The sequence below is a fragment of the Perca flavescens genome, chromosome 18 (assembly GCF_004354835.1).
Source record: "Perca flavescens isolate YP-PL-M2 chromosome 18, PFLA_1.0, whole genome shotgun sequence".
NCBI lineage: Eukaryota > Metazoa > Chordata > Actinopteri > Perciformes > Percidae > Perca > Perca flavescens.
Genome location: NC_041348.1, coordinates 4,729,345 through 4,741,812, shown reverse-complemented (window position 1 = coordinate 4,741,812; position 12,468 = coordinate 4,729,345). Strand labels below are relative to the sequence as shown.

At 41.3% G+C, this 12,468-nt stretch overlaps 2 protein-coding genes across 3 annotated transcripts in view; one reads left to right on the top strand and one right to left on the bottom strand.

Annotated features, from left to right (window-relative positions):
* vsnl1a (visinin-like 1a) overlaps positions 1-4,246 on the bottom strand; it is a 40,497-nt gene extending 36,251 nt beyond the window's left edge. The window contains exons 1-2 of one of the 2 annotated variants that reach the window (XM_028605299.1): positions 4,203-4,246; positions 2,932-2,992 (exon numbers count right to left, since the gene is read on the bottom strand). The gene's annotated coding sequence lies outside the window, so the exon portion shown is untranslated. Of the gene's footprint in view, positions 1-2,931; positions 2,993-3,452; positions 4,070-4,202 lie in introns of those variants that run through there. The other variant, XM_028605298.1, reaches the window with a different exon arrangement.
* On the top strand, positions 2,919-11,600 carry LOC114573249 (uncharacterized). Its single transcript, XM_028605296.1, has 5 exons — positions 2,919-3,025; positions 4,964-8,091; positions 9,343-9,492; positions 9,917-9,997; positions 10,744-11,600. Exons 2-5 carry the CDS (start codon positions 4,983-4,985, stop codon positions 10,860-10,862), a joined length of 3,459 nt encoding a protein of 1,152 aa, XP_028461097.1. The 5' UTR covers positions 2,919-3,025; positions 4,964-4,982; the 3' UTR covers positions 10,863-11,600.
* Positions 11,601-12,468: the final 868 nt, after the last annotated feature.

The following is a 12,468-nucleotide window of genomic DNA, read 5'->3' as shown; positions in this document are numbered from 1 at the left end:
GGGTTGGCCAAATTTTCTGGGCGGGCAAAGCAGAGAAAGGGGCGGTAACCTTGCTTGTTATGACCTCATAACAAGCAGATTCCAAAACGGCCCATCTGAGCTTTCATTTTCTCAAAAGCAGAGCAGGATACCCAGGGCTCGGTTTACATCTATCGCCATTTCTAGCCACTGGGGGACCATAGACAGGCTGGGGGAACTCATATTAATGTTAAAAAACCTCATAAAGTGAAATTTTCATGCCATGGGACCTTTAATTTAAGAGCAACCAACCATGCACTGACCTGAGGTTGGTCTATTAGAAGAGGATTTTGATGATTAAACAATACCGTCTGACAAATGACAACTAAAAACTATCCTCTCTTCTTTTTCTGTGTTTAGCGATCAGAAACATCCCGGGGAAAAAAGTCTCTCAATGGTGTATTGAAAGTGAGAAATCAGTGCGCTATGACAGCAAGTTGCTAACGCGTTTCTGTTAATATAGGCTGTCAGACAAGATGGGCTGAGCCTGAAGACAGCAGCTGCAGCGGGAGACAGATGTGTCCTGGGAGAGATGTGAGCACAAGACACGTGACAGCCTCGCCATTATGTCACTGTGTAGGTGTGTGTGCGTTTGACTGCGTGTGAGATAGAACAGTAAGGTACATTGAATTCGTACAGCATGTATGAACAGTAGGTGAGTTAATTCACGTGCACTTTGCATCCCAGGACCACAGATCATCATTAGGGATCGAGCTCAAGTGCTGCATTTGGAGACATCACACCTTCAAACCTATGTGGAATTATTATGCATCTGACAAAAGATACAGACTACAACTACAAAATCCAAATACAGTATGTTCACAATGTGCTCACGATAGCTCACGCTGCATCATAATGCAAGTGTTACTCATTCACTCAGTCTTCCTTCATTCATGCAACCAGCAGCAGAGCGGAATCTGCATCTGTATTGTGTCAATGTGTTGCTGGTGGCCTAGCTTTATGTCACAACGGCAGCTATTTTTCCAAATAATTCAGTCTGGGTCTCATCAAAAACAAGCTTGTATTATAAGATGCGATTATTTTTACTCCTTGCGGAAAAAAAAAATGATCTTGAGTGTTTAATTTATGGTGTACAAAAAGGCAAACTAATTTAAGGCAAACACATTTTTTTATACCGCCCCCTCAGCTCACTTTATATAAAACCTGCAACTGCACAACCTTTTAAGTGACGCAAGTGGCAACATGGTATGGTGGAGCGCTTTCAAAACATCATCTCCCTACGCATTTTTTAATTAAAGACCTTTATTTTGTCTGTTTTCACAGATCTGAGTTATTTGATCATCAGTTTTTGCTTCCGTACTTTTCGTTCTCAGGTCAACATCTCTAGCAACTGTCATTTTTCAGGGCTTTGTAAGAACCTTGTGAGTCTCTCATCTGTCCTGTCAATGTTCACCATCAACCTTGCACTGCAATAATAAATGAAGAATGGAATGAAAACTGTCTTGCATTGTTAGATAGCTGAACCAAACCTCTCCGCGCAGCAACTGGCTGATGGTCAGACTCAGCTGTCTACATATGTGATAATGAAGAAATTCCGTCTACATTCCCCAGCTCGCTCAGTTACATGTTGACACTACAACAGATAAACACAGGAGGAAAGGAGCAGTAAAAGATGGTCAACGAAAAGAGGCATAAGTCACAGCAAAAACGACAAACGCCAGGAAAGTTATATCAAATTATCAGGGTGTGATTGGATACGGATTCAGAGGCATGACACTCACGTTAGTACAAAACACTGAACACACCCCGCCCACCCCTCACCCCTGTTAGCTCTTAATTCTATGCATGCTAATGCTTTTCACCGGTTACTCACATCTACAGAAAGAAAAAAAAAACACAGCATGGTGCATAATCAGCAAATGTCAGTGCTTTATTTTAGCTGGAGAAATGAGAGGGACCGAGTCTGGGACAAGACACTCTGGGTCAGCGTGCAGTGCAATGCAGAGCAAAGCACCATGCTGCCTCCAAACCTGAGTCATTACCCTTTGTCTTCTAGTCCACTGGGGCCTCATCAGAGCTACATCAGCAACACATCTTAGCTGTAGTGACACATCAGCAGACAGGTGTGGACTAACCCATTTTTATAGTCCTCTAACAACCAGCCGACCTGCCTCTGAGCCAGGCAGTAGGCTCATATATAACACTGTCCCTTTACCTTCTTTTGCCAACAGGGGATGACCTTGAGAGACAGGCAGAAATTGTCTATAAATGTGTGTGTGTGTGTGTGTGTGTGTGTGTGTGTGTGTGTGTGTGTGTGTGTGTGTGTGTGTGTGTGTGTGTGCAGGAGAGGTGGGGGTACAATAAGCATAGAGGCTTCTGGATGAGATGTGCTCATGCCTGCATTGACTTGCAAATAAGTAGCCTCATTGTGAGGATGATGTGGGCTAAGGGAGACACACCACCACACCCCCATCTTCCTCTTGCACACACACACACACACACACACACACACACACACACACACACACACACACACACACACACACACACACACACACACACACACACACCCTTGCAACATCAGCACCAGTGCCAAACTACACCAGAATCTCACCACACATCATGCCACGTCGTGCAGACATCAGACATCCCACGCAAACTCACAATTATAATCGACAAAATTCACAAACTGCATTTATCGGCAAGATTGCATGCACCAGCTGTCACCAATGCCGATTTTGTCTCCATCTTTACACTTTTGTTGAACGAAAGCTTAGTGTGTGCGCGCGCGTCTGTGTGTGTGTGTGTGTGTGTGTGTGTGTGTGTGTGTGTGTGTGTGTGTGTGTGTGTGTGTGTGTGTGTGTGTGTGTGTGTGTGTGTGTGTGTGCAGCCGTAGTAACCTTAATGTTTAATCCTTAAACATAGGCTATCAACACAGAGCATCCATCCTACCTTGCGAGAGTGCGGTGTCAACGGGAGAAGTCCGGTCTGATGTCTGGAGTGGTCCAAAAACCTGCGAGGACGAAAACAGAGAAGCGATTCAAAGGTCTGAAGCTGCTCTTCTGTCGAGCCACTAGTAGCTTAATATTTCTGGAGTGCGTTTTATTGTATTCTATTGTGTTTTTTATTTTTATGAGGGAGAAAAGTCAGCCTCGACTGAAAGTAAGCGGTGCGGGTCCAGAGGATGCTGCTGCTAAACACACACTGATGCTCTGATGTACTGAGAGGAGGAGACATACACTGGAAGAGAGAGAGAGAGAGAGAGAGAGAGAGAGAGAGAGAGAGAGAGAACAGTGTGTATCTGTCGCTCTCTCTCCCAGTGTGTGGTTGAGAATAGACCTTAACGATATGACTGGTGTGATGCTTCGAGGAGTAAAAAAAAATAAAGGCCGCACGAAATGACAAACACAAGTTTCATATTACATGACATATGTTTCATATTACAATAAAGTTCAGCTATTTTTTTAACTGACCTTGTCCTTACTGTGCCTCCCAGCACTAGAAAGTAGAAACACGACAAACTACGTGTTTCTCTAATGTGTTAAAGCTGAGACGCAAATCCACACAAGTTAGCTACATGTTGGCTAGCGCCATAGGCTAGCGTGAGAGAGCTTCGTTCAGCAGCAGTAACGTTAGTTTGGCGCCACATACAGGATAACAGGAACACAGTATAGTAAAGTACCATTAGCTAGCCAACAAACCCAATTACTTGGGCTTAACGCTAAACAAATTTTCGAAGGTGAGTAACTTGGGAATAACTAGCTAATAACTGGTTAAATAAGTAAAATACATTACTAGCTAGCTAACGTTGCCTTAACATGTCAGCAAATCAATGTCAGAAAGTAAGATTTAATTTAAAGAGTGTGAAAGGTTTGCTCGTGCTATATTTTTCAGTTATACGGTTAGAATATATTTCACTAAGCTAGCTAACAGCTAACGTTACATTTCAAATACAAAATCATTATATTTAACATGTAACCTAGCTAAGTATCGAGGTGCTGGCTTGAGTTGTGAAAAATGTATAATGTTAACGTTAGCTAGCTAGCTACTTCAATAAAGCAAATGCAAGCCTTTCTGTAAGAGCAGCCAGTTAGCCATTTGTACTCTGTTCTGGCTAGCTCACTGACCAAAGCTGTAGTACATAACCTTATAAATTTAATATAACAATTACCAACAAAACTGACGTTAGCTAGCAAGTTCAAATATATAAATTTTTTGCAAACCTTAGCTAGCTAAAGGAAGCTGGCCACAGTAACACTGATGAAACGAATGAGTACATTTTATTAATTATGGCTGAATTCCATTTAGCTGCTTTGTTTCAGATATTGTGCATGCTGGCTCACTGCCATTGCTTACTGGGACAATTGAATAGAACAGATCTATCGTTAATGTTATTAGTAACACCTGTGCTTGCTGATGTTAACAAAATAAAAAATAAAAAACCTATGTGTGCATTGAAACAAAGCCAGAATTTTCAGAAACGGATGCATAGCAGTTCCTGATTGGGGTGTTAAAGTAGGGAAGCAACAGAACAGCGACTGTGGTATCATGCCATCTCTGTATTTTGTACAGTGAATCAGCAGCATGCTGTGTAACAATCTGTTCTGGTATAGGAAATCCACTTACTGAATATGTTTTATTGTGGTTTGCTGTGGGATTACTTCTATGTGTTTTGAACTGCTTGTTTGGTGTAAGGTGATTGACTGTAGCTTTTATACAACAGAGCACATGGCTATTATGGTAATACAGACGGAAATATGGACTATAATTATAGTACAGGCGGAGGTTTACTCACTAGATTGAGTCTGTATTCTAAGTCTTTCTTTGTGAGATAGGTTTTCTAGAAATGTTATCTACCAAAAAATAAGCTATGCATTAGAAGAATTCTTGACAGGATTGCATTCTTTTGCTAGAGTGACACTTATTGATCTGAGCAGTGTGGCTTTCAAATGCAGGATTCACACTCAAGCTGTTTCTATTTCAGGTTTAGCAGACGGAAGAAAATGGATGAAATCACACGAGAAGATGTCAGTCCACAAACTGAGGGAGAGCTTACTTCACCATCCCCTCCCAAACGACCAAAGACAGATTGCACAATGACAAACAACCCCAGTGGCAAAATACGGTTTGACTTCCCAGAGCTTTTCACATTTCGGAAAACCACTGGCTCCCCATCATCTACAAGTACCTCGCAGGAAAGTGCGGGCAAGGTATGCATAGCAGAATGTGGGGATATTGAAGATGAGAAACGTCATGAGCAACCAGAAGACCCCCGATTAGTTGTCACCACCATTACTAGGTTGACAACGTCACACACTGAGGACGCACACACAGGATCATCTAAAGTCTGTATGATTGCTGCTGAAATATGCTTCAACCCTTTGGTGAGAGATGAGCAGCCTCCAGTTACGGAAACTGACAAACTCAGCCCATACCCAGCAGATGATGCAGGTGGGACATTAGCAGAGTCTCACATTTCAAACAACCCGTCCAGTCATCCTGATTGCAAACGGCTGGGGAAATCACTTGAAGACGAGGCCCCTGGTGGTTGCAGTCATCATGCTGGAAATGACGAAGATTGGAGACAGGTGCGAAATAGAGTAAGTCCAATCCAAAAATTCACCCTCAGTTCAAGTGATGTCAGATGTCAGTCTGATTGCTCTTATGAAGATGCTTTACGTGACACAGGTTTCTGTAATACACTGAGCCAATCTGCAGAAGTTGAAGAGAGCAATCAGAAGAGGGACGAGCATGGATTTAGTGAGAATATCCTTTTCAGCAAGGAAGGGGAAGAGGGTAACAGACTTATATCTTTCAATGAATATGCAGACTGTAAATCATTATACTCAACCCCTGAGGAGCAACCCTCTGAAAACTTGGCAGAAGGGGTAAAAAATGAGGAACAAATATTAGAATTTCAGATTTGTGGAAATGGAAATGTTGCCGTCTGTGATGGGGAAACAAAAGGCCAAGTTAACGAGAATGGCGTGAGCGAAAACTCCATCCCTTCTGCTGCTGAATGTGCTGAGGGATCAATTGTTTCTTATGATGTGGTATTAGCCAGAAATATCGCAACTGAGAGTGTGAGTATTGATGCTGACAACTTCTGTGGGGAGAGAGAGCATGCTGGCAAGATGATAGCCAAAGCTTGGAGTGAAACGGCGGATCACACAACAGAGACTCCAATGCCCCCAAGAATCAGTCAAGAGCCTGCTGAAGGAGATAATGATGTATGCCCTTTCAGTGTATTTGACCCTGCAATCTGGAGTGAAACTGACAGGAAGGCTGAGGAGAAACCCTGTAACTCAGAGAGTGCTGCAGGTGTAAAATTATTCCCATCAGTAAAAGTCTGCGAGATGGAAACCCGTCTTTCACTCTGTTTTGACGCCCGGCTATCACAGGAAGTTTCAGCCCCCAAACACACCGGGCAGTTTAATTACCAAAGCAGAGCACAGCAGTGCGAAGATGAAAAAGATGACTTATGGCAGTCATACACAGAACCAAAGGCTTGTACAATCACTACCAACGTATCACACAAAACTGGCAACGAAGGCAGCTGTCTTTGGAAATCCAGTCCCAGCAGCAGTCCATGCCAGCCGGCAAAGCCTCCTGCAGGGGATGAAAAACAAGAAAGCCATGATACTTTGAGACATCAGTTGAAAGCGCAGGATCATTCCGTCTCTCCTCCTGTCAGTCCTGACCACTTGAAGACACAGGAGGTTGAATATGTACAAACTGAAAAGCCAGAAAGAGAGGGAATGACGAGTTTTGAAGAAGAATTAAGAACCGATGAACATGTGAAGTCAGAAAACTCATCAGGCTTAGAGGGAAAACTGCTGCAACAACATGAAAAATACATAGAAGAGCTAAGTGAAATGTTAACCGATGATTGCTTCGGTGACTGGACAGAGGAAATAATAAGTACATATGACAATACATTAACACACATTAATGAGGAATCGGGAAATTGGAAAAACATTGAATGCGTGTCTGATCACCCATACAGTGTCGCTTCAACAGTGAAAGGGACAACAGAAGAAAAGGACAGAAAAGAAGAGGCAAGTGTTGAAGAAACTGATGTGCATGGTAATTCAGAGATACTAGTGAAATCAGAGGATGATCATCAGCAACAAAGTCAACAGAACGGAGACGTGACTGAGGAATGTCTCAGTGAATGTGCTGAGGGCAAAATGAGCGAAAGCAGCCACAAGTTAACCCAAGTCAGTCAACGTGGACACGAAAACAAGCTCAGATGTTTCTCCGATGCCCAGCACAGAGCTGAGACATTCATGGGTGAACAGAAAGAAGACCTTTCGGCTTTCACGTCTCCCCCAACAAGAGATGCAGTTGTGCCAGGTCCGCATGAATTACCCCGTACACAAAACGCTGACAACAACCCCACAGCCCCACACTGTAACGACACATTTTCACCAGTACCATCTGGCTACGCTTTCAACGCCTGTGCGCCAGGGGGTTTTGACACTTTCGAAAAGATCCAGCTCTCGCTAAATGATGATGATGATGACGATGATGATGATGCTAGCCTGAGCAACAGCCCTCTCCTCACCAGCCTACCTGGTCAACTTTACCACTTTATGCCAGAGAGCAATGAGCATGATGAGTTAACCGAAGAGGAGGAGGAGGAGGAGGAGATGGAAAGATTTGAGTGTCAAACTGAGAACATGGCAAAGGGATTGACATGCAGTGCTACCAGTTGTAATGACCTCCCGACCTTTACCTCAGCAGCAGATGTCATTGCTCTAGGGTCGCCAGAGCAACAGCCTAACTGTGAATCATCTTGTAATTCCTCTGAGTGCTTCCAGGATGATTTTAACCCACAGTCAATGTCCTCCCCTCTTCCCCCGAGGAGCGACAGTCCAGCCTCTGACGTGAACGGCAGCCCTAAGTTTGAGATGAAAAAACAGTTCGACATGGTCTTGAAGGAGCTGAACTTGTTTTTTGATATCAGTCTAAGCGGTTTAGCAAGTGACGGTAGAACATCGTCACCTGAGCAGAGTAGTGATGTCACTGGAGCCTTGGAGGGCGACACTTCAAACGGCAAAGAACATCTCAGCAGCCCCAAACTAGGACCACATAGAGACACATCATCAGGTAACAAACATTACTACAACTTGTACTGTAGAGTAATACATACAAAATACATACAGATAGAGCAGTAAGAACCATTAGAACGATTCAGATTATTTGGCTATCCATGTTTTATTTGCAAATGTTACTGTAATATGTGTTTGCTCAGTATTTTATTATTATGCACAGTATGTACACTACAAAAACCTTTCTGTAAATTATAAAGATCAGCAGACTGTTGTATTACCATCCAAACAATAATCACACCTTATTATTGCCTGGACACATGCACTGCCACAGCAGCGCAAAGATTTCACACCTGTGTTTATTACTCACAAAACATATACAAATAAATAAGGCTGCACATTTATACGTACACACCCGTGTTTGATGATTTTAAGTATAGTTATACAGTATCATTTGTCTGAGTGTGCCTTTCCAAATTCCCAGTGCAATAGATACTAATCTTAAATAGTTCTGTGAGCAAATATTAAATCAATATTATGACATTTTCGGGAAATACGCCCATTAAACCCCCATTAAACCACAACTTTTTGTTTTTACGCTTTGGCTTTTGTTCATATAAAAAAAAAAGATAGTTAATAGTAAAGGTGTTTTTATGCTTTTTTTTTTTTAAGGGGGGACTTTGGGCAGACCTAGTCCAGCTGTTTCCCTCAGCTTCCAGTGTTGATGCTAAAATATGCTAATATGCTGCTTGCTGTAGCTTCATATTTACCAAGCAGATGGTATCGATCTTCTCAACTAACTCTCGGCAAGAGAGTGAATAACCGTGTATTCCAAAATGTCAAACTATTCTTTTAATCATCTCAACTATGTAAACTACTTTTTCTCTACACCATGCTTGTAAGAAAAAAAATGCACTTGGAAGTAAACTAGGATTCTTCTTAAAGTTTTTAAATAATGAAAAACATTTTAGGCAATGGAAGTTGTCATACATAGTCTTGGAACCACTTCCTCTTTACATTTTCGATATAATGAAGGGAAAAGTCCAACTCTCGCAATTCGATTTGATATACATCGCTGTGTAAAAGCATCGGTCAGCTAAAGTTGGATCATTGAATCTAGGGCAAACGCTTGACTCGGCTTTATATAACAAGGAATATCTGACATACAAAATGACCATGAGGCAAAATCAGTTTTTAAATCATCTTTATTGACAACACAATTATGTTCACTCAGTGATGCTAGAAAAAAAAACACGAAAACATGTTTTAATATATTCTGACTGCATTGTGTTCCTTGTCTGTTGTTCAGATGATGCTGATGAAGACTGCAGCATGGAAATTTGTGGAGGAGATCCAGTGGTTTCCTGTTCCTCTGGCAGCGGTAACGGCGAGCAGGAGGTGCCCCTTGGCAGCCACCTGTGCCAGAAAACATCCATGTACACTCCAGAGAAACGCATAGGTGATGAATGAAAGACAACAACAACAAAAAAAACGTATTATATCTTCAGGAACAATTCTCAACTACTAGAAAACTGGACTTAAAATGAAGACTGAAAACACATTACATGGACAATTTTTAATTAGAGCTAACTGTTCCTTTGTTTCACTTCGTTTTCAGTGTTGCGTGTTTTTTTTTCTCCAGGGTGTTGGGTGATAGACATCCAGGCCAGCTAGGTTAATCCAGTGAGGAACTACAATTACTTTTAATCAATAAAAGTGAAATGTCTTTTGAATTGTTCAAATATTCATATCCCTTCCTCAGTAAGCTGCAGTGGAACAATAACACCGCCATGAATGCAAAAGCGTTGGTTTAAGGGTAAACCGAGCAACAAATAAGACCAAATTAGCCAGGCTCTCTCTGACTGTCAATATGTTCCTTTCAGAGCCCCAGGAGATGGAGCAGAAAAGGAAAATGTGGTCTCCGTCCTTTGCGTGTCAACCATTCTTGGAACTACTGAGCCACAGTGAGTGGTAACTGCAGTGGCAGACAAAAGAAAAAAAGACCTCTGAGCATTTTATTGATCAATTATTGCTGTCAAATTTGTCTCAAGATTTTAAAAGAACGGACACTCAAAAATGATTTGAAAGGTTTTTAATGTCCTTTCATATTGTCATGATTGGAGTATATATTAGTCATTGTAAATCATTTGGACTTTTTTAGTTTTTTACCATACAGTGACATATAAAAGTAAACTACTGTAAAAATGATATGACGAACAAATAAAAGACAAAAATATATATTATATGAACAGCATAAATTTAGAAGCGGGTCTCCACTGCATTATGAACCCAAGTGTGTCTGCTGGCAGTTAAGTGGGCTGGCCTCTGAATATTTAAAAGGAGCGTCAAGTCTAACAACCTGCCTACCTGGAGATGCAGTGTGTTCACCTTGTCAGTTTAAGGGAATAAATCAGTCTAATAGCATGCCCGCTCTCTCGGCACATTGAGAATCACTGTGTTCATCTTGTCAGCTTTGGTAAGAAATCTGAAAGCATCCGGAAAGGCAGTATGTCCATTTGTTAACTGTTGCTCCTTTGCAACTATAACAGAAAGCAAAAAAAACCTGAATGTTCTGTAGGGCGTTGGGCCTAAACAAATGCATACACAATGCCCAATGTATGGTATGTAGGCTTTAGGGCGACCAGGCACGCAGGACTGGTGCCTACTGCTTGGTTTATAATTCAGTGTTGTTGTGCTTTTGTGTGTGCAGGACAGCCGGAGCCACCCAGGAGACTGGAGCCTCTGAAAACATGCTCACGGCCGATCCGGGTTGGACTTTCAAAGAGAGCCAAGACCAAACACCTCCACCATCTCCACTCCTACAAATGAACGTTGGAAATGTAATCAAGGTGATGTGCATGAGTGTTTAACGAAGCTCTCCTCTGTTGCCACGTTCATTAACTGAAATGTTATTTTTCTAATTTACGGTGCATCGTTCTTGGTTTTTGTGAGTGGTTGTGGTTCCTGTTTATTTGTACCACTGCCTCTTTGTCCAGGGGAGGTTGAATCAAAACGCCCTGTCCCATTTATACATTTACATGCATCCTCTCATGGGAAATTCCTATATAGTCACAGTCTGCTGCTGTTTGCCCACTGAGCAGCTGGGGAGTAAGTGCCTTGCCCAAGTACACCCTGACAGTATTTGTTGATGAAAGAAAACCCGCTTCCTGCCCACACTTGCCCTGCTGGAAAAATATTCCAGTTTAAAAAAATAACTTAATATTTATGTATCTATCTATTTATTTATTTATTTATTTGCTTCTTTTTTAATTAATGTTTTAAAAATGTAGCCTATATATCCTTGTTGGTCTCGTATTTATATACTACTTACAGTATAAGTTAATATTTATATGAACTAGTTTTTACTTTATTGTGTTGTATGAAATACATCCATGTTTTTCAGGTTTTTACAATATAATTGGTTCTTATGTGTTTCACTGTGGGTGTATTGATACAGTATGCTACTTGTTCCTGTTTTACATGTGGGCGTATTCTGTCAGGCTAAATGAGCTTAGTTACTGTTGTGTTCTGTATTTACCATTAAATCGCTTCACGTGTGCTACTGTATGCAACGTACCCTTGAGCAGTTCTGTGGGAGGTTAGCTGGAGTTGAATTTAAAAATGGCCTGTTCAACATTGACTTAAATAATATTATTGCATATCAAATTTGGTTTTTCATGTATATGCTATTCACTCTACCTTCAGACAAAACATAGATTCAAGCTCATTATTCTGACAAGCAAGGAATATTTTACCTAAAATATGTCACATTTTTTTCCTGCCATTTGATTGAAAGCCTTCCACAGCAAAAATGATTACAAACACATTAGAATTGTTTTAATATCCTGCCACTACTGGAACAAAACACAACAATACATATACATAAGCTGATTACATATCTTTAAACTTTCTGATATAACTACTGGCTATATTAGAGTGGTTGGTGAAAGCTGCTAGTGTAATAGAAAGGTTGTTTACCTCACTAAATGCTCAACAGGTTTCCAGATACTGAAGTGATTTTAACGTGGACTTAGCTCTTGTCATCGTGGTTGTAGGCAGTGGAGGTGACTCCTCAGCTCCACTTATTACAATGGTATCAAGACTGCTGTTTGGGTTTGTTTACCTGCCACCCACAGCTCCTTGAATGTGAAGTGGATAGGTTTGTTTTTTATTATTTAAGTCAGACTTTTTTCTAGAACATGGAGTGCATATTGGAGACAGATCCAGTGGGCAGTAGAGAGGAAAACAATGACAACTTGGCTGCCCCTGTCAGATTTCATAGCACAGCCATATTGTCAGTGCTTACTTGTCTTCACTGTGTACTATGCAGTGCAGCATTGCTCCAAACTGATATAACAAAAATTATAACAAACCTGCTAATGTAACGATATGAAACTTGCTTTGGTTTATTTCATTGATGTCCTTTTTCAAAGGA